The sequence below is a fragment of the Balaenoptera borealis genome (genome assembly GCF_965194805.1).
Source record: "Balaenoptera borealis genome assembly, chromosome: 16".
Lineage (NCBI taxonomy): Eukaryota > Metazoa > Chordata > Mammalia > Artiodactyla > Balaenopteridae > Balaenoptera > Balaenoptera borealis.
This window is the reverse complement of record NC_138872.1, coordinates 46,838,097-46,862,501: the sequence shown is the minus strand read 5'-3', so window position 1 is coordinate 46,862,501 and position 24,405 is coordinate 46,838,097. Positions and strand designations below refer to the sequence as shown.

The following is a 24,405-nucleotide window of genomic DNA, read 5'->3' as shown; positions in this document are numbered from 1 at the left end:
AAGTTTACATCAAAATATTCCAGACCTACCAATTATCTCTCTTCCCAGAATAAAAGGTCAAAGGCACCCTTTTCTAGTTATCACAAACAAAACATCTGAGCTCAGTCAGACTTTTATCCTAGGTCCACCTTTCTCACTTCAGAAGGCTAGACAATTTCAAGCACTAGGAGCAGGGATGGCGTATTTGTGTGACATATATGTGTCCAAAGTTCATTTTACATTCCAGAAGTTACAGATATAAAATGTTAGTAACCGATGAAAAATGAGCAAAGGGAGCATTAGGGCAAAATCACTTTGCTTAAGACAAGGTCAACTGAGAGAAACCATCCCAAGACTGTCTGAAGGGCCTGGAGTTATACCCCCAGCTTTGCTCTGGTTGCAGAATGTCCACGTGGCACTAACGTCCATGCAAATATTTTACCACCTGCGAGGCCTGCCAAGGGCACGGAGAGGCCAGTGAACACGAAAACACAGAAGGAGTCTTTTTATCTTCTGCCATGTTCAAGTCAGATATGGCCTCAAGTCTCCCTAGAAGAATACGGTAAAGCAGACTAGGAAGAGAGCAGCAAAACTCAAAGCAACATTTCTGGGAGACGCGCAAAAACTGTTGGGCTTTTGTTTACACGTTAACATTCATTCTGGTGGGTAAATATATTTTCTGGTATGTAAATATGCTTGCGTCAGGTAACTAGCAAAAGCTCGACACGGGCTGTATAATCCTATGACCCCCAGCTCTGCCCCTTAAAGACAGGGAGCTGGCAGACAAGGAGCCCACCTCTGGGAGCCTCAGTCTCCCCATCTCGAGGTCGGCGGTGGGAACACTACCCTCATCACAGGTTGTAGGACGATCCAGTGAGATCATGATGCTAATAACCACGCCATAGCTTCCTAACCCCTCATTAAGCTCCAGACCCCACATCCAGCACCTCCCAGACACTTCCATTTGTATCTCGCTGTCTTCTCAAACTCAACACACATCAACACCAAACTCGTCTTGTTCTGTCGTTAGCCAGTCTCCTCCCAACTCTTCTGGCTCTATCCATGACACCTCCACTCCCCCAAATACCTAACACCAATTATCAAATTCTAACAACGTGTTTATTGCTAGTCAGATTGCAAAGGAAGTGGCCGCCTCAACCCTTGCTGCCTGCAGGGCAACGGGAGCGACACTGAGGACAGCACTGTGGGACAGCACTGTGGGTCGAGGCATAAACGCAGCAATGTGACCTCCATGGAATCTAATCCAAGAAAATAATGCAAAATGCAGGAGAAGCCGCCTCCCAAGATGTTCAGAGTAGTTATTATTTACACCAGAGAAAGAAAGAAAAAGAGAGAAAAAGCGAGAGAGGAAAAAAAGAGGGAGAGATGAAGGAAGGAAACTACTTAACTACCCAAGAAATGGTAAGCTAAATTATGGTACATCGCCTCAACAAACATCTGTAGTTAATAAAAAGAAAAGGAACAAAACATTGGGAAATGTTAAAAGTAAGCTTAAAAGGCAACGTTTAAAATTGTAAGTGAACTTGTCCCTACTTAAAGCAACAGATGCACAAAAGGAAACATCAAAATGTTCAATTTTGCTCTATGGGCATGTAGAGCCTCTGTGAGCGACTGTTCTCTCCTCTCTGGCCCCAGATATTTGGTCTGAACCCTGGTGTCACTAGATTTGACTGGCCTGTGGCCCCTGACCCCAAACCTCTTCTCCTTCAGATTAATCACTCCTCGCCCAGCTTCTGCAAACCTCATGTTCACTCCTCCCTGAGAATCGCTTGTCCTGCCACAGGGTCCTTCGTGGCCCCGCCCCTCCTCTCCAGGCCCCAGCACCTGTCTGCTCCTTCATCACCAGTCTTCTCAGTGTCTCCCTGCCTTCCCACTGGCCCCGTCCATTTATCCTGGCCCTGCCGGCAGAGAGGCAGTGCTTGAATATTACCATTTGACCTGCTAAGAATTCTCCAGTGGGCCCTCTCACCTGCAGGATAAGATCTGAGCTTCTAACTCCGGCAAACAAGGCCCTTTCTGATCTGGCCCCAACCTGCCTCAGCTCCTACCGGTCAGGCCACCTCTCCTCCCCTCCCCCATGACCCCGAAGTCCAACTTGCTGTCCTGCCCTTACCCCTGGCCTACACACCACTTTGGTCACTGCTCTGACACTGCAGACGCCCTCAGGGCCAGGGTTCCAGCACCCAATCCTCAGTGCCCAAGGTTCCTCAACCTCCCGCATCATTGCTGTGTATTTCTACCACCAGCTCCTCCCCACCTTGGCCCGAAATGCTCTCCCCCTCGACTCTCCCCAAGTCTAACCCTGCTCTGTTCAGCATGCCGCGCTGGCCACCTGTGGCTCCTGAGCTCTTGAGAGATGCGCTGCACACGTACAGTACACATGGGATTTCAAAGACTTGCTATCGGAAGATAAAATAGTGGAAATAACTACTGCAGAGCAGAATAAAGAAAAAAGAATGAAAAGAACTGAGGACAGTCTCAGAGACCTCTGGGACAACATTAAACGCACCAACATTCAAATTATAGGGGTCCCAGAAGAAGAAGAGAAAAAGAAAGGAACTGAGAAAATATTCGAAGAGATTATAGTCAAAGACTTGCTATCAAAAAATGATGGAAAAAACTGAACATTTTACTTTCATTACCTGTTGATACAACACATATTAGATGTATGGGGTTAAAAATATATATAGATATTATTAAAATTAATTTCACCTGTTTCTTTTTACTTTTTTACGTGTGGCTACCAGAGCATTTTTAATCAGACCTGTGGCTGATATCTATTTCTACTGGACAGAACGAGTCTAACCATTCTTCAGGGTCTCCTTCAAGATGCCCCTATCTTTGTTCTTAATGATCTTTTCTGCCCCTTGAAATCCTATAATGGAGTCCACCACATATAAGCCACTATCTAATTACATAACACACTACATGCTTACTAGTATTTTACGTCTATTCTTCCTGCTACATCAATGCCATTTCTAAACCCTATTTTGGGACTCACAGTAGACACTCAACTTTTAATTAGACATGGAATCTTTGCTGCAGCAAGACAGCAATGCACAGAATGTTTTTTTAGTTTGGTTTTGTTTTGTTTACTTATTTACTTTCCCAAGGATGATTTCAACAATGTAAGGAGACCTGGGAGTCAGGGGACCTAACAGCTCTTTGTTCTTCCTCTAAATTACATAATACATACACAACGTTGAGTGCATGGCTTGGCCCCCAGTAAGCCCTGCCTGTGTCTCAGTTTCCCCTCCCCCTTTAAAATAAAGTTAATAATACCAGGCCAATCTACAATATATAGCCAGGTCAAAGTAGCTAAGCAAGTTCTAACAGGAGTCATTACCATGATACGAAGAAATACTCTACTTTTCACAGCTAACTGTATCTTTCTCAGCCAGCTGTCTTAAACACAGACTAATTTTTATGAGGAGGGAGCAAATCCATCACAATTATTAAAATAAGAAAGGAGAAGGGACAACCTATCAAAACGCTTGTCCTATCCTACTAACGACAGGAAAACAGTAATGACAGAGGAAACTGTTACATGCCTATTCCAAGCTGAAGTAGCTTATACATCACACTCACAATAACCTTTATGAGGCAGACATCACCATACCCATTTACAGAGTAAAAAAAATGAGGTTCAAAGACAGGTCGAGTAATTGGCCCAAAGTCATGCAGCCGCAGGCTACAAATCCAGGTCAAGTGCTATCAGCTTCGTATGTAAAAAATAACATCGTTATTATCACTGGAAAATATGTGAAAAGCAAGAGTATTATCTAAATATACAAATAAAAATACAATAATAATTTCTATTCATTTCCTTCAAATAGTTTCTTTTTTTTTTGCAAATATACTTTTTTTTTTTTTCTTCTAGTTTTGTGGAGACATAACTGACATGTAGCACTGTATAAGTTTAAGGTGCACAGCATAGTGATTTGACTTACATACATCACTAAATGATTATCACAGAAAGTTTAGTGAACATCCATCATCTCATATAGATACAAAACGAATGAACTAGGAAAAAAAATGTTTTTCCTTGGGATGAGAATTCTTAGGATTTACTCTTTTAACAACTTTCACATGCAACATACAGCAGCGTTAATTACAGTCACCATGCTGTACATTACATTCCTAGTACTTATTTATTTTATAACTGGAAGTGTGTACCTTTTGATTAACTTCATCCAATTATCCCCCCACACCCTGCCTCTGGTAACCACAAATCTGGTCTCTTTTTCTTTTTCTTTTTAATTTTTATTGAAGTATGGTTGATTTACAATGTTGTGTTAGTTTCTGCTGTACAGCAAAATGAATCAGTTATACATATACATATACCTATATCCCCTCTTTTTTAGATTCTTTTCCCATATAAGTCATTCCAGAGTATTGAGTAGAGTTCCCTGTGCTATACTGTAGGTCCTCATTAGTTATTTATTTTATATATAGTAGTGTGTATATGTCAACCCCAATTCAAATAGTTTCTTGATCTTGGCTAAATCCTATTTTTCAGATGAAAAGGATTTTTTTCCTAGCAGACTTTTCCTTAAAGTAGCAAACCAGTAGGGTATGCACTGTGGTGGGACTAGTACACTGCTGTACTATTTTTTTTTAAAGCCTTTCAACCACAGTTGTAAGCGAAAGTTTACATGAAACATTATGAACTAGAACTCCTCAGACACATTTACAAAAATCTAGTGCCTACAGATAAGATTACAGTAATAAATGAAGTAAACTGGGCCAGTCCACCAGCAGATGCATCGACAAAAACCAACATACATAAGGAAATATCACAGAGCCTCTCCACGCTGCAAAACTGAGGTCAGATGGCTCAATGAAAGGACAAAAGAAAGTTCCTCAAAATAAGACACACACCTTCAACTGAAACCACAGAGCCTTGAAAACTAACTACTTTCTCAGAACAGTAACAATGTACTGTGTGTCTCTAAGAAAACCAACATCTAGGTTTAATTGCGTCTGGCTTTGCAAAATGTAGCCAACTTAATCCTGTAGACTTGGACAGAACAAAAGTTAAGTTCAAGCTCTCTACCACAGAAAAAGTCCCCAAGTATCAACTGCTTTAAAATACCACTCTACTCTCCTTTATCAAAAATGTCCCTGCAGGAGGTGTTAATCAGTCACTACTAAGAACCCCACACAATGCGTCCTGTGTGCGCCTGGTATTTTAGTACAGGAAGTAGAAAGTTCAGTTTACCAAGAACACCGAATTTCACTTTCAAAAGTCTTGAAAACTAATCACTCTAACAGTACTTAATTTACATTTCATTCCAAGCTGACCTAGACGGGCGGAATCTCAAGGAATTCGAGAATGTAAAAAACTTCACTTGGCAAAACCAGGTGTGTGGATTTGTTGTTTTCCTTAGAGGTACTTCACGGAGTATAAATAGAAATCATTTGCAAATTTTAATCTCATGAACAAGATCTTTATTTAAAATTCTCACCTATATGATGAATTCTGTTATACCATATTTCCTCAAGTGACAGACACATTAAGACTTTGTGCCCTAAATCAGGTGATTTTGCTCATTTTAAGAATAAAAAAAGACATCTAGAAGAAACATAAAGTATCTTTTTCTCAGCCCGCAAATAACACAAAGACAAGTCTGTCTATAGACAGCAAAGGTGTTTCCACCTTAAATACAAGACTAAGGAGGTAAGAAGAGAAAACAAAACACAGCATAGCAAACCAGCTACAGATCACAGGTGGCAGGTGACAGGAAGCCTTGGGAACACTTCACACCCACAGGGGTGAGTTTCATCCCAGGTCAAGTGCAGGCCGACCTGGGCTCTGCAGAACCTCCACCCAGCGGGCTCATAAAAACGGAAGAAGGCACATAACCATCAGTGTCATCCTGACAATAAAGGAGAAGCAGCCTCCTTGAACCCAGGAAAGTCACCCTTCCCTCCAAGCAGACACGAGGAGCCCCCTTCACACCAAGAACACAAAGAAAATGAAGCAGCCAGACCCATGGGAAGAGAGACGGCACTTAAATTTATCCCGGGGCCACTTGGGGGCTCAGTCTGTTCGGGGATCGGACTCAAAAGTAAAAATAAAATTAAAGTGGGGGGGGGAGGAGATGACAGTTCAATTAAGTCCGTGCTGGGACCACTTGGGGTCTCAGTCTACTTAGGGTCTCGGACTTAAAAATAAAAATTAAAAACTGGGAGGAAAGATGACAGTTCGATGTGTGCGTGAGAGGACCCCCGGGCGCCCAGGGATTGCTGGGGAGGGGACCGTCCCGGCCGCGCCCGGCCCCGAGGCCACCTGGCGAGAATCCGGGGTAAGTTTACACTCGAGGGCGACGGGCAAGCCCGCGGGCCAGGCTGCCCGCTTCCCGGGAACAACGCCAGGGCCCAGGCAGAGGGTCTGCGCCCCCCGCCCCGGCATCCCGCCCCGACCCCCGCCCGCGCCGCGCCTCACCCAGCAGCGCCCGCAGGTGCTTCAGGCGGGTCAGCACGTCCTTCTTGGGGTCCAGCACCTTCTGCGTGGACTTCTTTACATCCCCGTGGCTCCTTCGGGAGAACATCCCGCCGCGGGGAGCCCGGGCCCCGCCGGCGGGGCAGGAGGCGCCTGCGCCGCGCGAGTCACCGCATAGGGTCAGGCCGGCGCGTGTCTCCCGGGCCGCCCGCCGCCGCCCGCCGCCGCCCGCCGCCGCCCGCCGCCGCCCGCCGCCGCCCGCCGCCGCCCGCCGCCGCCCGCCGCCGCTTCGGCTGTGGCTCCAGGAAGGAGAGGCGGGCCTGGCCGGCGAGGGGCCGGGCAGGAAGGCGGTGTCGACGCTAAACCCATCGCCCCGCCCCGCGGGAGGTGCCGTCCGGCCCCTGGGCGCAGCGCACGCGCGCGTCGTCGGGACCCGCCTCGCGGGGGCGCGCCCGGGTTCCGAGGAGGCGCCGCGAATCACAAAGAAGCTGGCCCCGCGCACACGCTGTACTCCAAGTCCCGGGATGCACCGCGACAGAGTCCTCCAATCAGGCTGGCGCGCTTTCGGCGCGATGAGAGTCAGTGGGCCGGCTCTGTGCACGTGCCCCCTCTCCACCCCGCCGTGGGCCGCAAGTGCTCCTGGGAAAGGTAGTTCTCCAGGAGGCGAGACCCTGAGACCACATTTCCAGGGTCCCAGTCACTGGGCAGCATCCGCCCGACCCCTACCCAAGGAGGCCCAAGGCTTCTGTATCTATAGTCTCCGGCCTGTGCGCCCACCCAGTTCCCTCTAGTGCACCGTGAACCACAGAAACTCACAACAGGGAGTGAGGGAGCGAGTGGAAATCCCGTTGATCATACCAAAATCGGAGCTCCAATTACACACTAAAATGAATGGCTTTGGCAGTAGGGAAGGGCATGCCTGGGCTCTGGGAGAGGAGGCCAGCCCCACTCCCCTTGGTTCCTGGGACCCGTCTTGACTTGGGATATGAGAGTGCCTCACTGGCAGGTTCCTCTACGTCTTGCCTCTTGCTTTGTGGGAAGTGCACGTTCTCTGTGTTGTGCAAGGCCACCTAGCAATACAGTAGCAGAACCAGAAATAGAACCTGAGGGACCTTACTCTCAGGCTGGGATGGTTTTTAAGGCCAGGTGCCTGTAACCTGAGGCAAGACTTTGAGATGGAAGATGGTCTGGAGATCTGCAGGGTTATTTACTGGCATCTGGATCCTTTGATGCTTCAAATTTTGGCAACATTTTAGCAAACACTTAAGCTGGCTGTTAAAAATCACGTGATCTCCATCAAATTGGGACAGCACAACTGTCTTTTCCTCATTCGGCTAAACTGTAACTTTGGGGAAGAGCCAGCGATTTACACAGCCTTCTAGCCTCATCGCTGGGCACTGTATTTGACCTCGAAGCAGTCAATAAAAGTTCGTTAAATAAAATGGGATAAAAAGCTAAAATAATCCTACATATTTAATCCAGGCGTGCAAAAAATATCTCTTGGTTGTTAGATTCTCTATTTTTCAAGTTATCAAATAGCATTGATAAAACTGGGATATATTCATACAAAGGAATATTACTCGGCAGTAAAAAGGAATAGACAACCAATAAACCCAATGGCATGGATGAATCTCAGACCCAGAGATGGAAGCCCCACACTCAGGATGATGACAGAACTGCCCTACCAGCCTGGGTCCCCGGATGACCTGTCCATCAGGACCACAAACCCTCCAAGACTGTCACAAGAGTGAAATAACCTTCTCTCTTAAGTCAAAGCATTCTGGGTGTCTTTGTTGCAGAAATTTAGCCTGTACTTGGCTACACATAGTAAGTCACAATATTCACCTCACCATTCTTTTAGGGTAAGATAACTTTCATTGCATTGATGGAAAAAAATAGGATGCACTTGTCTTAGGGAATTCAATTTATCTATCGCAAGTCAACCTATCATCAAAGTCAAACATTTGTTGAGCACCTGCTATGTGCAAGGCATGAGTCTAAACCTTGGGGATAAAAAGCTGTATAAGATGCAGCCTCCTTACCTCCAAAGCTTCCAATTTAGTTGAGAGGCAGAGCAACTAGATAAATGAAGAGATAAACAACAGTGTTCAGTGAACACATGACATGGTCAAAACTTGGTAGTAACAGAAATAGGCATTCATGCATACAGGTTCATCTCATCCATCGTATCTAGCCTTTACTCACTGATGAAAGTGTAGAACTCCAGGTCTTCTCTAAAAAAATCAAGAAACGTAAGTTATTATTTTGAGGTTTTCCACCCACCCATCATGTATATATATTCCATGTGAAATAAAAATAAATAAAAACACTTCTTATTCTCTGTTGCTGCACAAAATCATGGCTGCTAGACTGTGAACTTCTTGAGAACATCACCTGCTTTGCAATCGATATTTATCCCTGGAGGTTCAGAGTGCCAAGTATTTTGTAGACACTTGAGTACTGTTGAACAAGTATCCTGCTGTCATCAATAAATACAGATAATGAAATCAAGAGTTAAAAACTTACAATGTAAATTAAGACTACCCTGAAATGCCATTTGGATTCGCAAAAAAAAAAAAAAAGCAAAAACAAAAACAAAAACATGATTTGACAACACGCTCTGGTAGCAACGCTGTAGAGAAACACAGCTAATAGGAGTGTAAAATATTACAACTCCTATGGGGGAGAATTTGGCCAAATTACAGAAACTTGCTCTTTGACACAAATCTTACTTCTAAGAATCTACTCTGAAGATATACCTCCACAAATATATAAAACCACATGTGGAAGATTATTCCTTTAGCATTATTTATAATAACCAGTATAGTAGGGTGAACAGATATGTCCATGTCCTAATCCCCAGAATGTGTGGTTGTGACTTTTTTTGGAAAAAGCATCTTTGCAGATGTAGTCAAGTCAAAGATCTCAAGGCGAAATCATCTTGGATTATCTGGCTGGGCCCTAAATCTAATGAGTGTCCTTATAAGACACAGAAGAGAAGGCACACAAACAAAGAAGAAGGTGAAAACAGAGGCAGAGATTGGAGTCATATGACCACAGCCAAGTGACCCCTGCAGTCACCAGAAGCTGGAAGAAGCCAGGAAGGAGTCTCCCTAGGGGTTTTCCAGAGGGAGCCTAACCCTGACCTTGATTTCAGACTTCTGTACTCCAGAACTGGGTGAAAATAAATTTCTGCACATACGTGCACACCGGAGAGTAGCTGACTAAACCCAGCCCATCCACATAAGGCAGTGCTATGCAGAGCTGTGCCACCATAAGAAGTAATGAGAAAATGTCCTACGTTCTCATTTTACTTCATTCATTCATTCATTCATTCATTAATATCTCAGTCAGCATAATTAGAGAATGTTGTTCAGTACAATGGTTTTGATTTAATTAACATACTGTGCACCCATATTTTAAAATTCTACCCTTCTTGGGCTTCCCTGGTGGTGCAGTGGTTAAGAATCCACCTGCCAATGTAGGGGACATGGGTTCGAGCCATGGTCTGGGACGGTCCCACATGCCATGGAGTAGCTAAGCCCGTGTGCCGCAACTACTGAGCCTGCGCTCTAGAGCCCGCGAGCCACAACTACTGAGCCCACGTGCCACAACTACTGAAGCCTGCGCGCCTAGACCCCGTGCTCTGCAACAAGAGAAGCCATCGCAGTGAGAAGCCCATGCACCGCAACGAAGAGTAGCCCCCGCTCACCGCAACTAGAGAAAGCCCACGCGCAGCAACAAAGACCCAACTCAGCCATAAATAAATAAATAAATAAATAAAATTTATTTAAAAAAAAATTCTACCCTTCTTTTCTCAGAAATCTTTCTAAAATATACCTCAGTTTTCCCCATCTTACTTTTTATTGCGTTATAATTGACACACAATATTCTATTAGTTTCAGGTGTACAGCATAGTGATTCAATATTTTTATGCATTACGAAATGATCACCACAATAAGTCTAGTCACCATGTGTCATCAGACACAGTTATTCCAATATTATTGACTATATTCTCTATGCTGTACATTAATCCACATCTCCTTAAACAGACTGTTCATTGTTTATGAAACCATCATTTATCTCCCCCCACCACTCTGGGCCCCTGCATCTCCTCCTTAATTGGTGTTGCTACTAGCAACAAAGGAGAAATACCTCATAGGCTTCCCCCATCTAATTTTGACCATATCTTGCCCCAAAACTCAGTCATTGCTATCAGAGACAATTTGTTCGTCTTCTTAACTTCCACAGTTGGAATCATTCCAAATACTTAGATCTGCCAGCTCTGTGGTTTCCAGGTAACCTACACATTAATGTATTTTATTTCCAAATATTTCATGCAACAGAATTTTTCAGATTGGAAGAATTTTTTTTTAGATTGACTAAAATACCTCATGCCTGCGTGTTAATCCTGATAGTCATGAATATTATGTTAATTTTAATATTTGGAAAAAATCAACTTTCAGCCTCAAATATTCCTGTCAGATAAATTCGTTGTGCCTGTCCTCCGGAGTAAGATGTTCTAGTGGGTCAGACATACTGTGGCTCTTCATTTGAATGTTATTGCTGCAAACAGCAACCCCAGGTTGTCTGTTTTATTGATCATGGGACTCTCTGCGTTCTTATTTCCTTACAAAAAGCTACAACCTAATAAATTCAGGGTTTTTTTCTTGTATCAGCTTTCACCCTGAAATATTGACTTAAGATCATTCAATATGTATCTTGTGTTCCTGAGACTCTACTCCTACCTAAAATTCCCAGAAAAGAAGGGATGACGACACTTCATAATAATGAAATGCAAAACCCAATGCTTAAGAAACAAGAAACCTAAGGTCTCTGTTTTCCAGATGATGTATTACTGTTACCCTAAAAATATATATTATTTTCTCCTCCAAAAATATTTCCCATTAGTTTCTTTTCTTTCCAAATATCTGTCAAGCAAGGAGATTTAATACTTAACTTTAAACTTGACTATAAATCATTTTATATGAGAATTTCAATTCAGAAAAGACTCAAAAGAAGTTTCTGAAAATGTTCTACTCATTTTGATATGTCTGATGGCTTCCTGATAACAAAGTAATGCCCGAAGGGAAAGAAACATAATCGTTTTTCTAAATGTACTCAAGCAGATGTTTTCACAGCTGTGCATTTCAACCACGATGTCATCTGCTTAGGATATATTTTCATTTTTTTTTATCATCAAAACAGTAATAACATTTCAGTATTAAATCATGGATATACATCAACATTAGAAAAAATAAGCACAGAAGTAAGCACATGAGAACATCTATAAGTAATAAAAACACATCTTTGCATGATAATGATAAAAAAAATCAAGAATCATCGAAACTATCTAAACAGTAAATAAAACTTGAATAAAAGATTCGAAGGCTGGAGAGACAGAGTTACATAAGGTAAGAAGTCTGCAAAAATTTGTTCATTACCTCACATCTGCCCCCAATATACAAAGTGCCACCATTCAGTTTAATATTAGATCAGATACACACCTTAATTTTGAACTGGGTGTTAGATTTTCTAAAAATGAATGCAGATTATGAAATGTCAACACAAATTATTCATTCAAAATGGAGAACATCATCATACAGTTTGTTTTACTTGCAAATTTTTGTAATTTTCTGGGAAAAAAATGAATCTCAAAATAATTATTGGAGAGCATAATCATCCTTGGGAAAAACAATACAAGAATACAAATTCTTTTCCTAATATACATATAAACCTATGTCTTAAACTGAGACTATTTTTACCTGGTATTTCAGACAGGATTCTTAGTTGCAAGTAACAGAAATTGACTGGCTGTTTAAGCAAAAGAAAATTCATTCCAAGAATGTTGGCTGTCAAAATCAAAGGGAGGTTGGAAAACCAGGCTTAGAAAATAACTAGGAAAACAGATACTGATGCAGCTCTGGGAGTTACAAAGATAGTGAGGACGCAGCCTCAACTCCCTGAGAAGTCACAGTCTAATGGAAGAGACAGACACCTAACTAGATAGTAGTAATTCACAGCAGTGATACATGAAAGGCTTTATGGGACATGGCAGGAAGGACTGGGGAGTGGCCATGAGAGGAGGGCTCAGAGAAGGCTTCCTGGAGGAGGTGACACCTGAACTGGGAAAGAAGCTGAACACACCCCAGGCAAGGCTAGGAGGTAATATGCAAAGGGCTGTGTGAAGAACACCAGAAGCAGTTTGGTTCTGTATGGTTGTTATTTGTGCTGCGATAGTATTCAGCATACTCTTGGGATTGCAGAAATGTGTGTGTTCTCGTAGCCTTGTAAAAACAGCAGGGCCAAATGAAAGTAAAGGGTGGCGATGCCAAAGTGAGAAGAGACAAGTGAACTTCTTCCGGATCTGTGGAAGGCAGTATGAGATGACAGCAAAGGCAAATGCTCTGACTCCCAGTCCTCCCCGCTTACTAGCTGTGCGATCTTAAGTGGGTGACTTAATTCTCCAAGCCTCAGTTTTCCTCATCTAGAAAATGGAGACAAACTTGCATTGGGCTATTTATTCTAAGGAGTAGATCAGCATAAAAAGAACGAGGACAATGCCTCGTACCAAAACATTCAATAAAGATTATGTTGTTTCTCCCTTCTCTCCCACTCCCAGAAAATACAAACGACGAAATTCCTGCTTACTAAGATGGTCCATTTGTGTGCACATTTTATTCCTAAATGTGTTTAATAGGAGGGCTTTACACAGCTATGGTTTTCCATGGCTTTCCATAGTTTACACTGGACACCATCAGAATAGGTCGAAGCAGTGTCCCAGAATCTTTCACACCCCGCTTTTGTTATGTGCACCCCTTGGCAAGGAGGGGTATTTTCACTAACATCCCCATCACACCAGGCAAAATAGCTGCATCTTTTTGGACCTTAAATGATGCTAGATTAAGAATGCTGGCCAAAGGCTCATGGACCTAAATAATGTGACCCAGCAGTTTGCCCTGGGTATATTTTACTTTCTCTGGTTACATTAAGACCAAACCCAGGAATGGTTTATGGGTCTTTGCAAAGCTAAAGTAATAATTCAGGTTATTATAAATGAGATTAACAACTCATTTATAATCATAAAAACAACAAAGTAACACCTCAGAGACTAAAAATTTTGGCTTGAATAATGTACCCAAAAGGTGCCAAATGACATTTTTCTCCATCAGAGCTGAGGCGAACTGTCCCAGCCAAGCCTAACTCAAATTTCAGGATTCTGAAAAAATAAACAAAATGCATTCAGCCACTGAGTTTGGAGATTGTTTGTTACAGAGCGGTAAACAGAGAGGTTATCTGCTTGCAGCCCCAAGGATCTGGAACTAACAAGTCTCAAAGACTCGTTTCCTCAGCTGGACAAAGCCAGACACTATCTCTGATGGCTTATCTCCAGCATCCTCCTGGTGCTCAAATTCTTTGAGCCTATGACTCTCTCCATGGCTCATCCCTATGACCTCAGACTAGCCTGGTATCCATATGATAATTTAGATTTTTGTTCCCAGAAAGTGACTGGCTTGACAGGCATTGCTTTACCCATCAAAGAGCAGGAATGTCAGTGGCAAGAAGGGAGGACAAAAGGTCATCCAGAGGTAGAGGCAGACAGAAGAAGCAGCTTCAAGAATTTGGGTGCTGGCAGCAAAGAAAGAAACCCAAAGTTTGTCTCCATAGAGGATATTAGGGTATTTACAGAGTAAATAGTAGAATGCTCATAGGAAAAGCATGGGGCACACCTGAAACAGGCAGGGCAACAGAAATTGACCTGAGAAATTGACTTTTGATTCATCCAGTATTATAGGAATCACTTTAAAAATGTGCTGGGTTTGTAACTAGTTACTTGCAGCAGGTGAGCAGACAAGAACATAGATGAAATTTCCAGAAGAGTTGGGAAGAGGGCGTATCAATTAGCTATGCCGCTAAAATGTTGTATGGCGACCAACCACAAAATTCAGTGGCATACACCAGTAAGTGTTTGTTCAGCTCAAGAGTCTATAGGGTTCATCTGATCTGGGTTGGACTTGGCTCTTCTTGGCTGGGACTCCTTCCATGTCTGGGAGTTCGCTACCTATTGGTTGATCCAGGGTGGCCTTGGTTGGGATGACTAGGGTACCCTGGCTCTGGTCCAGATTTTTCTCATCCTCCTCCTGAGACCAGTGGACCAGCCTGGGCATGTCCTTCTCATGATAATGACAAAGGGCAGGTGTGAGCAAGCCTAATTGCACAGCAGTTATGAGCCTCTAATTGTGATATATTTGCTATTATTCTATTGGCCAAAGCAACTCCTGTGGCTGAGCTGAGAGTCAGGGGAGGAGTGTCTTGGGAACGAATGGATAGAGAGAGGGATTGAGAATTATGGCCATTAATCAATCTGCCGTAGAAGGTATTTTGTAAAAATCAACCTTGAAAATGGACAAAGGGAAATTTTCCAAGGATCTATCAGGAACTTCTGTCTGTTAGGGGGCATTCCTAGCCCTGGGGACTTGAAACAAAGGAATCTTTCCCCTTCACTAAGGAGTGCCTGCTATCCTGCCTACCCCGAAGTCCTTTATCCACATTGAAGGAGCTCATATTTCAGCCTGGCCATTCGCGTGACTGTCCTTTTATGACCATCCTTCAAAATCCCCCACCAGATAGACCACTGGACTTCGGAGTCTGAGAAGGAGGCTGCCCTGATGTAAAGGAGCAGGACCTTATTGGGCCTTCCCGGGACAGACCCCTCCCCCCATCTTCTGCTTTAGCTCCTCTCTGAAGTACCCAGGTAATAGTATCTGATGCACATTTCTGAGCTGCTTTACAGGTGCTAAAACCACCACCAAATGGAAGACGTTAACTACTTGATAACCAAGAGTACATAGTCCCCAAGCCTACTGGAGCCTAAGGATTGATAATGTTAACCCCTGTGACCTCACCATCAACCAATCAGAGAATTGTATACAAGCTGATCACAGACCCTGGGACACCCCTCCCTCACCTGGCCTCTAAAAATGCTGTGCTGACACCCATCAGGGAGTTCGTGTGTTTAGAGCACTAGCTATCCCAGACTCCTTGTAAGGTGCCTTACAGTAAACACTGCACTTTCCTTCACCACAATCCAGTGTCGGTAGATTGGCTTTACTGCGAGTGGGTGAGTGGACCCAAGTTTGGTTCAGTAACACCAGGAGACAGGGAATAAATGCATTGGTTGCAAGGCTAGTGGGCTTTCCCAGTCTCTGCTAAGAGACCCAGGTGTAATCTCAGGAAGGAATTGCTAAAATGAGAAGGATGCAACAGATTTAATTACATTATACTTTTCAGATGACAAAGGAAAGGTGACTTGGATGATTGATTAATCAGACGACAGATTAGGTTGTAAGACATTGCCAGTGTTGACTGAGGACTCCCAGGAGAGGAAGAGTGCAGCTGTCAGTCATACTCTAGTGGAAACTGCTGGAAGGCGGGAAGTGTTGTTTGAGAACTGCCCATCCCCATGGCTCTGACTCTGCCTGACTTGATAAAGTCTTTTACAAATTGGCTTGCTTGGCCGGGGCTAGTCACCCAGAGCTTGAAAAACACAAGCAGACATTGTAACAGTGAGCTTCTGGACCTGCATCACCAAACCCCAGACACAGATTCACAGTGATCCTACCGATATGTCCAGACCTCGTGAGGCCCTTGGGAACACTAGCTTTCCTCCCAGGTTAACAATTCTCAAGCTGCAGGACCTATGTTAGGTGAGTCTCTAATGAGAAATCCCACCTTCTAGAAGCCCTGACCCCTGGACGTATGTTCAGTGTCCTGACACAAAGGAATTTTTTTAAAAGTGTGGCATTCAATGCAATGTTTATATGGTTTATATGCCTCTTGCTTTGGACAGTGAAATCCTAGCAAACAGCAACTTGTATTTAACTGGATCTGATATACCACAGGATAAGTTAAACTTGATTAGAAAATACTGGCAGATGTAAAACTTCCCCTGATGATATTCACTCAGGAAGCTGAACAGAGATTCTTTTTTTCAGATTTTTTTCCAGTTTTATTGAGATATAATTGACATATAGCATATAAGTTTAAGGTGTTCAGCATAATGATTTGACTTAAATGGTGAAGTAACTACCACAGTAAGTTTACTTAACATTCATTGCCTCATACAGAAACGAAAAAGAATGAAAACAAAATTTTCCCTTTGTGATGAGAACTCTTAGAATCTACTCTCATAACTTTCTAACATATCCTACAGCAGTGTCATAACTATATAACTATAGCTTTCATGTTGTACATTACATCCCTAATATTTATTTATCTTATAACTGGGAGTTTGTACCTTTTGACCACCTTGATCCAATTCTTCCTCCCTCCATGTCCCACCTCTGGTAACCACAAATCTGATCTCTTTTTCCATGAGTTTGGTTTTTTGGGGGTTCTTTGTTTCTTTCTTTCTTTAGGTTCTACGTATAAGAGAGATCATACAATATTTGTCTTTTTCTGTCTGACTTACATTTCACTTATCACAATGCCCTCAAGGTCAAGGTACAGGAATGAGTAGAGATTCTTGGTGTTCCACCCAAACCCTTTGCACTCACCTCTGCCTAAAGGCCACGTACGACCAAAAACTGTGACTCTCTGTCCGAAGGCTTTTTTTTCATTGTGGGAGCATGCTTGGTCCGTGCACAGCACTAACACAGAGAGTTGGTGCTCTCAGAAGCAGCCCTCAGCAATACCAGACAGGGAGGTGCTGGATAAGGAGCCCAGCTCCCTCGCCTTGGGAGTGGAATAACAGGAATGTCGTGCTTACCTGCTTGGTCATGACCCCCATATGGGCTGCCCTCCCCTCTCTGTCTCCCTTCTTCACTTCCCCCAGTGTTTCCTGGGATCCCCTCCCAAATCAACTACTTGCTCTCAAATCCGTTTCAACCCAAGAGAGCACTCAGTCTCACAAGAGAACACAGTCCAGTTAATAAGCCGTGGTTGTTAACAGAACAATACCTAGGATACCAATTTTTCTTTGCCAGTGTTGTGTTCGGTGAAGGAGAAACCAATGTTATAAGTTAAAAGAAAGTGAATTAAGTTGATGAGATTCAAACAAGACAAATGTCAGGGCTTCTAGATGGACGACAGATATCAGATAGACAGATAGACAGACAGAGAAAGGACAGCTCCAGCCATCTACATGACCTATTAGTCTAGACCTTAGCCTGGGGCAGTCAGGCAAACTGCAAACTTGAGGAAAGAGGCTCCAGTCTTGCCCACCTAACTCTGAGAAACTGCATGAAGCCTGATAGAAAGACAGCATCGTTCTCTATGGCTCCTCCTGCAGCTTGCTCTGCTGGCTCAATATTATGTTTCTGAGACTTTTTTTCAGTTTGGATATATATGCTCTTATTGCTTCATCATAGTCTGAGGGCATGAATACTGCACAATGTGTTGGTTCATTCTCCTGGAGATGGATATTCAAACTGTTCTACAATTTCATGATTGCAGCCCATGCTTTGACAAACGTTCCTGTCTGTGCCCCAGTATGTGTGCACATGTGTGTGTGCACGAGTGTGTGTGTGCATGTGTGGGTGTGTCCATGCAGGGTTGCTAGGTTATGTACCCGGGTAGAAAACACCAAATCTGCAACAGTGGTCACCTCTGGCGGTGGGCTTAGCAAGAGTGGGTCCTTGGAAGGAGTGTGTTTGTTCAAGGGATGTTGGTCTCATCATTCCTATCTGAAGTACATTGCTCATAATTTAAAAATACACAAATCTACTCCGGTTTTGAATTGACCCAGAGACAACTCTTTCCTGGCTTTACCTTGTTGCCTTTACTTGTTAAAACTTCCTCTCAAGCACTGATGTCTCCAAGAAGCATGTACTAAAGAAACAGAATCACTTTTGTGCAAAGTTAGTAAAGCAATCATTAAAAAAAGAAATTCTTAAATCTGTGACTGACAGAAAATTTTTCTTTGACTTTAACTTCTTCCCCCAACTTTAAACAAATCTATTTTCAGAACATTGACTTAGGTAAACAGTCCTCACCTCTCGGGGAATTCCAGGATAGCTTTATCCATCGGCAGCTCTGTGAGAAAAGCCATCTAGGTCATTTCAGGCTTTCATCCTTTGTTATTTCAAGTCAATAAAAAAAGTTGGCCAGGAAGGTGACTCAGGATTTGGTTTGCTCTGGCTTACTTGATTAAGATAATAGGTTGATTTGGCTTATTCATTCCTTTTCACCTCTTTATTCTCACTAGAAATGAGATTAAATGGCCATTATTCCTTTCCCACCTCCAATCAGTTGATTTTGATAAAAAAATATTTTCGCCAAATTGATGTGATTGCACACAAGAATTCTGAATTAGATAACCCAGGTTTTCCCTCACTTCCTCACCAAAAATTCCATCCATGAAGGTATAGTTCAAAAATAGAGGGGCTTCCCTGGTGGCGCAGTGGTTGAGAATCTGCCTGCCAATGCAGGGGACACGGGTTCGAGGCCTGGTCTGGGATAGATCCCACATGCTGCGGAGCAGCTGAGCCCGTGAGCCACAATTACTGAGCCTGCGCGTCTGGAGCCTGTGCTCCGCAACAAGAGAGGCCGCGACAGTGAGAGGCCCGCGCACCGCGATGAAGAATGGCCCACGCTTGCCACAACTGGAGAAAGCCCTCGCACAGAAACGAAGACCCAACACAGCCAAAAATAAATTAAATAAATTAATTAATTAAAAAATTAAAAAAAATAGAAAGTGAGCACAATGACCATGTGAGTTTCCACTAGGAGGAATTGGGGCTATGATTCAGCTGTTTTGCGGGCACTGATTAACTAATCAAGTCAGCAAGGACTCTGCTGCTATTTAGAGGTGATACCTTGGATAATGGAATCCTTCTCATTTTGAGTGTTCCCTTTAGGGCACTTCTATGCTAGCAGCTGTCAGGCCATCAATACCTTACCTTAACTAGTCCATAGAAATAATACTTTAAAATACTAATAGCTAAAATTCATAAAGCATCTAATATGTGTGAGATACTGTAACTGTTTTTTTTTTTTTACACTCTCTCATTTAATCCACATAGTATTTTTATGAGGTAGAGATTACTATTATCCCCTTTATACCGATGCAGGGGCTGAGGTAGAGAGAGGCCAAGTAACTCACCTAAACTTGCACAGCTAGTAAATGCTAGAGCCAGGATTCGAAACAGGCAGCCTGGCTCTTCACTTCCTGTTCTTGATTCCTTCGCCATACTGAGGCTCACAGGAGCTAGATCACTTGCAAATAATCACACAGCTATCTAAGGGTAGAGCCAAGGTTTAATCCAGATCACCTTCTAGTGAAGCCCAAGATATTAATTACTAATTTTCTACAAAAAAAAAAAAAAAAAAGGGAGTCAAGGTCCTTCTTTAGTTTATTGTCAGTTTATACAAGAATCTCATTTCTCCCAATTCCCAAGCCACCTCTGAAGTGCTAGCCAACGGTTTCAAATGATAAATATTATAGGGCATGGATGTTATACATGTGAAAGCCCTGCCCCAGGAGCAGAGATAAGGCCCATCTAAAGATCAAAAGTCAGAAGAAGGAGGTAAAATATGGCCTTTTGCTCCCAAGAAATAGAAAAGACAAAATTACCAGCTGTTCTTGGGTGGCTTGGAGTTAGGAATGATCCAGACTCCTTTAGAGCAAAAACACCCAAGAGAAGCTCCATGAGGAGCCCTGGAGAAGATGCTGTAAGTAAGATGCTATAAGAAGCTAAATTTTCAAAGGATACTTCTTCTCTAGCAAAATCACCAGCTCTCTGAACATGACCCAGTGTGATTCAGAGCAGAGGAGGAGTCCTGGGTGAAGTCCCCGTGTGGGGCGACAAAGAGGAAATTGGCCGGGGGGAGGCACCTAGAACACGAGATTTAGGGGGCCCTCCCTCTTGGGGCCACACAGTGCTGACCCGCACAGAACCGAGGTCGCATAGTTTTTCCAAGTCTGACCCTTAAGTCCAGGCAAAGGGCAGTTTTGCTGGGTGCTCAGCCAGAGGTGAGCAGGAGTAAACAGAACCGAGCTGGAGAGAAGCTGAGTGCCTGGTAGTGGTGTCAGTACGAGGCCCACCAGCATCTCCTGCTCACCCCAAACGGGCCTGTGAGGAGGATGCCCCAGCAGGGAGGAGGAGAAGGGGCGGGGCCCACCAAGTGGGCCGCACATCCCAGACGTTGTCTTTCTGCTCACGACCAGCTTCTAAGCAGGCATCACCACACGAGGGCCTGCAGAGTCCTGCCCGTCTGGCCTGCTCTAACTGCCCAGACCTCTTCCCCACCCCCAACCCCTCCACGGCCCCGCTCAGTCCCGCTGGTTCTCTTTCCCTTGGATGTTCCTGCCTCATGGTTTTACACTTGCTGTCACCTTGGATGGAAACGGATCCTGGCTCTGCGCAGGGTGACCGGTGGACCCGCCCTCACCCCAACATCACCACCCCCGCGGGCCTTTCCCATCCCGGACCCCAGATGAAAGCAGGACCCAGCCCTCCTGCACGCCGTCAGCAGCAACTGGCTTCGTTTTCCCCAGGACACTTTCGCAAGCCAAAATGATCTTGTTCAAGTGTGTGCAGGCAGCTGTGCATAATGAAAGCTCCCTCTATAACGTGAGCTCCGTGACGGCCAGGATTCTGCTGTATTAGTGCCATCAAGAGTGTCTGACACGCGAGAGGGAGGAGATATGGGGATATACGTATATGTATAGCTGATTCACTTTATTATAAAGCAGAAACTAACAAACCATTGTAAAGCAATTATACTCCAATAAAGATGTTAAAAAAAAAAGATAGTGTCCAACAAAGACAAATATCATATGATATCGCTTATATGTGGAATCTAAAATAATGATGCAAACGAATTTATTTTCAAAACAGAAACAGACTCACAGACACAGAAAACAAACTTACGGTTATCAAAAGGGAAAAGGGGTCAGGGACCGATAAATTGGGAGTTTGGGATTAACGAATACACACTACTATATATAAAATAGATAAACAACAAGGACCTACTGGATAGCACAGGGAACTATATTCAATATCCTGTAGTAAGTCATAATGGAAAAGAATATGTACACCAGAAATTAACACAACATTGTAAATCAACTATATTTCAATTAAAAAAAAAGAATGCCTGGCGCACAATGGGCACTTAATAAGTGTGTGTTGAACAGATGAATTCTGTCTGTCTGTTTTGGGCAGAGAAGGCCGTTGTCTTCACAATTCCTTTATTTCTCCTGTCCACCCTCTCTGATGAGCACTTAGTTGAGAAAACTCATGGCGGGTGAGTTTTCACGTCTGTGATATTCTGGGGTTCACACGGGGCTCCTGAGTTTTGTGTGACATGAATTTGAAAAAACATCTGATCTCTGAAACAATGCAAACGTCCAACGGGAAAAACAATAGACAAACTACCCATCGAAACTACAGAATATGACTCAGCAATAAAGAGGAAAGAATAAGTGATTCAGGCAATGGTATTAGTGAATCTCAAAAGCATTATTTTGAGTGAAAGAAGCAGACACAAAAGAACACATCTTGTATGATTCCTCTTATATAAAGTTCTAGAACAGGCAAAGCTACTCTCTTGTTACAGAAATCAGAACATGGTTTCTTCATATAGGGTGTGGAGGTTGACTAGAAAGAGAATGAGAGAACTTTCAGGTGAGATGAGAAAAGTATTCTGTTTGGGACAGTTATTACACAGTTGTATACATTTGTCAAGAATCATCAAACTGAATATTTCAGAACTGTTTTATTTTGTTGTATGTTAAAAAAAAAAAGTTATTTAAAAAAACCCTCTCCCGACAATCCCAAGGTGAAACAGTGAGATAAAGCCATGTGGTTAATTGTAAGGAGGAATTAAAACTGCCAGAATGTGGAGTAAAACAGCGAAATGATATGAGAAGACTTTTTCTGATATAAGTCTGAGGAAGCCCAACACAAGCTGGGAGAAGAAAGAAAAGGGCATTTGTTATTTCATGTAAGTGAGAAGTCAGGCGTGGAGTTGGCTTCAGGGTTCAAGGTTCACGTGTGACCGGCCTCCCGGCTCTCAGCTGTCTGTCCTCCCCCTCAGCTGGCTCCTTTGCAGGCACCCCGCCATAGCAGAGTAGCCACCGCAGGTCGGGGGCTCATGCAAAAGCCCTGGATAGGCCCTCGTTGGGCCCCCTGCCCATCACCATGGCTGGACGATGGAGAAAAACCAAGCCACCTGTGAGAGGATGAGAGATGAGAGCTCCCCAAAGACAATGAGGGGCTGTCACGCGAAATACAGCAAATGCTTGTGGAGGGGAATCCAACACCCACGAGGCCGCCGCAGCGTTAGGACAAAATGATGGAGGAGAGTCCAGCTCCTCCTGAACTACTTAAATGCCACCCCTCACTCAGCAATTTGCCAGGAAGATAAAGGTACTGATATCAGCTAGCCACCTCCAGTTTGGTGGGCTGGGGACTTGTTTGTGTAAGGAATGTTTTTCCTTTTATTTTCTTGCTGAAACTAAAACCTGCCAGAGATGGGTAGCAAACAAGATCATTGTGCCTGGTGTTTCTTTTTTCACACGAATATCATCACTTTATTCCAGGAAGGGCAAACACCTCTGTATTAGACAATTGCCTGGTAACAAGTGATTTCCTCCAGTCCCTAACCTGCTGGCAGAATTATAACTGAGTGTGACCTACGGAGAGGAGGCTGAAGAAGCAGCATTTGAATGCCTGCCCGAGAGTTCTCACGCACTCAGAAAATCCCAAGACCAAAGCCTTGGATTGTCTCTGCTTCCCCAAGAGGCAAACAAGCCTTTCCACCTCCCCATCATAGTTTTTTAGAAAAGTTTAAGCCTTCTGAAATGCTTTTTGGTCATTCATTTTCCAACATCTGAATCTACAATTCCAAGGAAGCAAAGAGCATTTGCAGATTTTTTTCTTTTCCAGTTTTGGGCAAAGTGTAACTTACTTGTTATTTATGTATGTATGTATGTATGTATGTACGTATTTGAAGTATAGTTGATTTACAATATTATAGTAGTTTCAGGTGTACAACATAGTGATTCAGTATTTTTACAGATTATACTCCATTAAAAGTGATTACAAGGTAATAGTTATAATCCCCTGTGTTGTACAATATATCCTTGTTGCTTATCTATTTTACACACAGTAGTCTGTATCTCTTAAACCCTTCTGCTGTCTTCCCTGCCCCCCCTCTTCCCGCTCACAATGGTAACCACTAGTTTGTTTTCTGTATCTGTGAGTCTGTTTTTGTTTTGTTATATTCATTCGTTTTATTTTGTAGATTCCACATATAAGTGATATCATATAGTATTTTTCTTTCTCTGACATTTCACTAAGCATAATATTTTCTAGGTCCATTCATGCTGCTTCAAATGGCAGTATTTCATTCTTTTTATGATGGAGTAGTATTCCACTGTATATATGTACCACATCTTTATCCATTCATTTGTTGATGGATACTTGGGTTGCTTCCTTATCTTGACAATTATAAATAGTGCTGCTATGAACAATGTGGTGCATGTATCTTTTCGAATTAGTGTTTCAATTTTTTCTAGATTTGTACCCAGAAGTGGGATTGCTGGATCATATGATAGTTCTATTTTTAGTTTTTTGAGGAATCTCCATAGTGTTTTCCATAGTGGTTATACCAATTTACATTCCCACCAACAGTGTATGAGGGATCCCTTTTCTCCATATCCTCACCCACATTTATTATTTGTAGACTTTTTTTTTAAATAGATCGTTATTGGAGTATAATTGCTTCACAATACTGTGTTAATTTCTATTGCACAACAAAGCGAGTCAGCCATATGCATACACATGTCCCCATATCCCCTCCCTCTTGAGCCACCCTCCCATCCTCCCCATCCCACCCCTCTAGGTCATCGCAAAGCACGGAGCTGATCTCCCTGTGCTATGCTGCTGCTTCCCACCAGCCAACTACTTTACATTCGGTAGTGTATATAAGTCGATGCTACTCTCACTTTGCCCCAG

The 24,405-nt window shown here is 43.3% G+C and overlaps 1 protein-coding gene across 1 annotated transcript in view; it reads right to left on the bottom strand.

Annotated features, from left to right (window-relative positions):
- RALGAPA2 (Ral GTPase activating protein catalytic subunit alpha 2) overlaps positions 1 to 6,698 on the bottom strand; it is a 278,311-nt gene extending 271,613 nt beyond the window's left edge. The window contains 1 exon segment of the mRNA XM_082359553.1: positions 6,449 to 6,698. Coding sequence (XP_082215679.1) covers positions 6,449 to 6,554 — 106 coding nt within the window. The 5' untranslated portion in view covers positions 6,555 to 6,698.
- Positions 6,699 to 24,405: the final 17,707 nt, after the last annotated feature.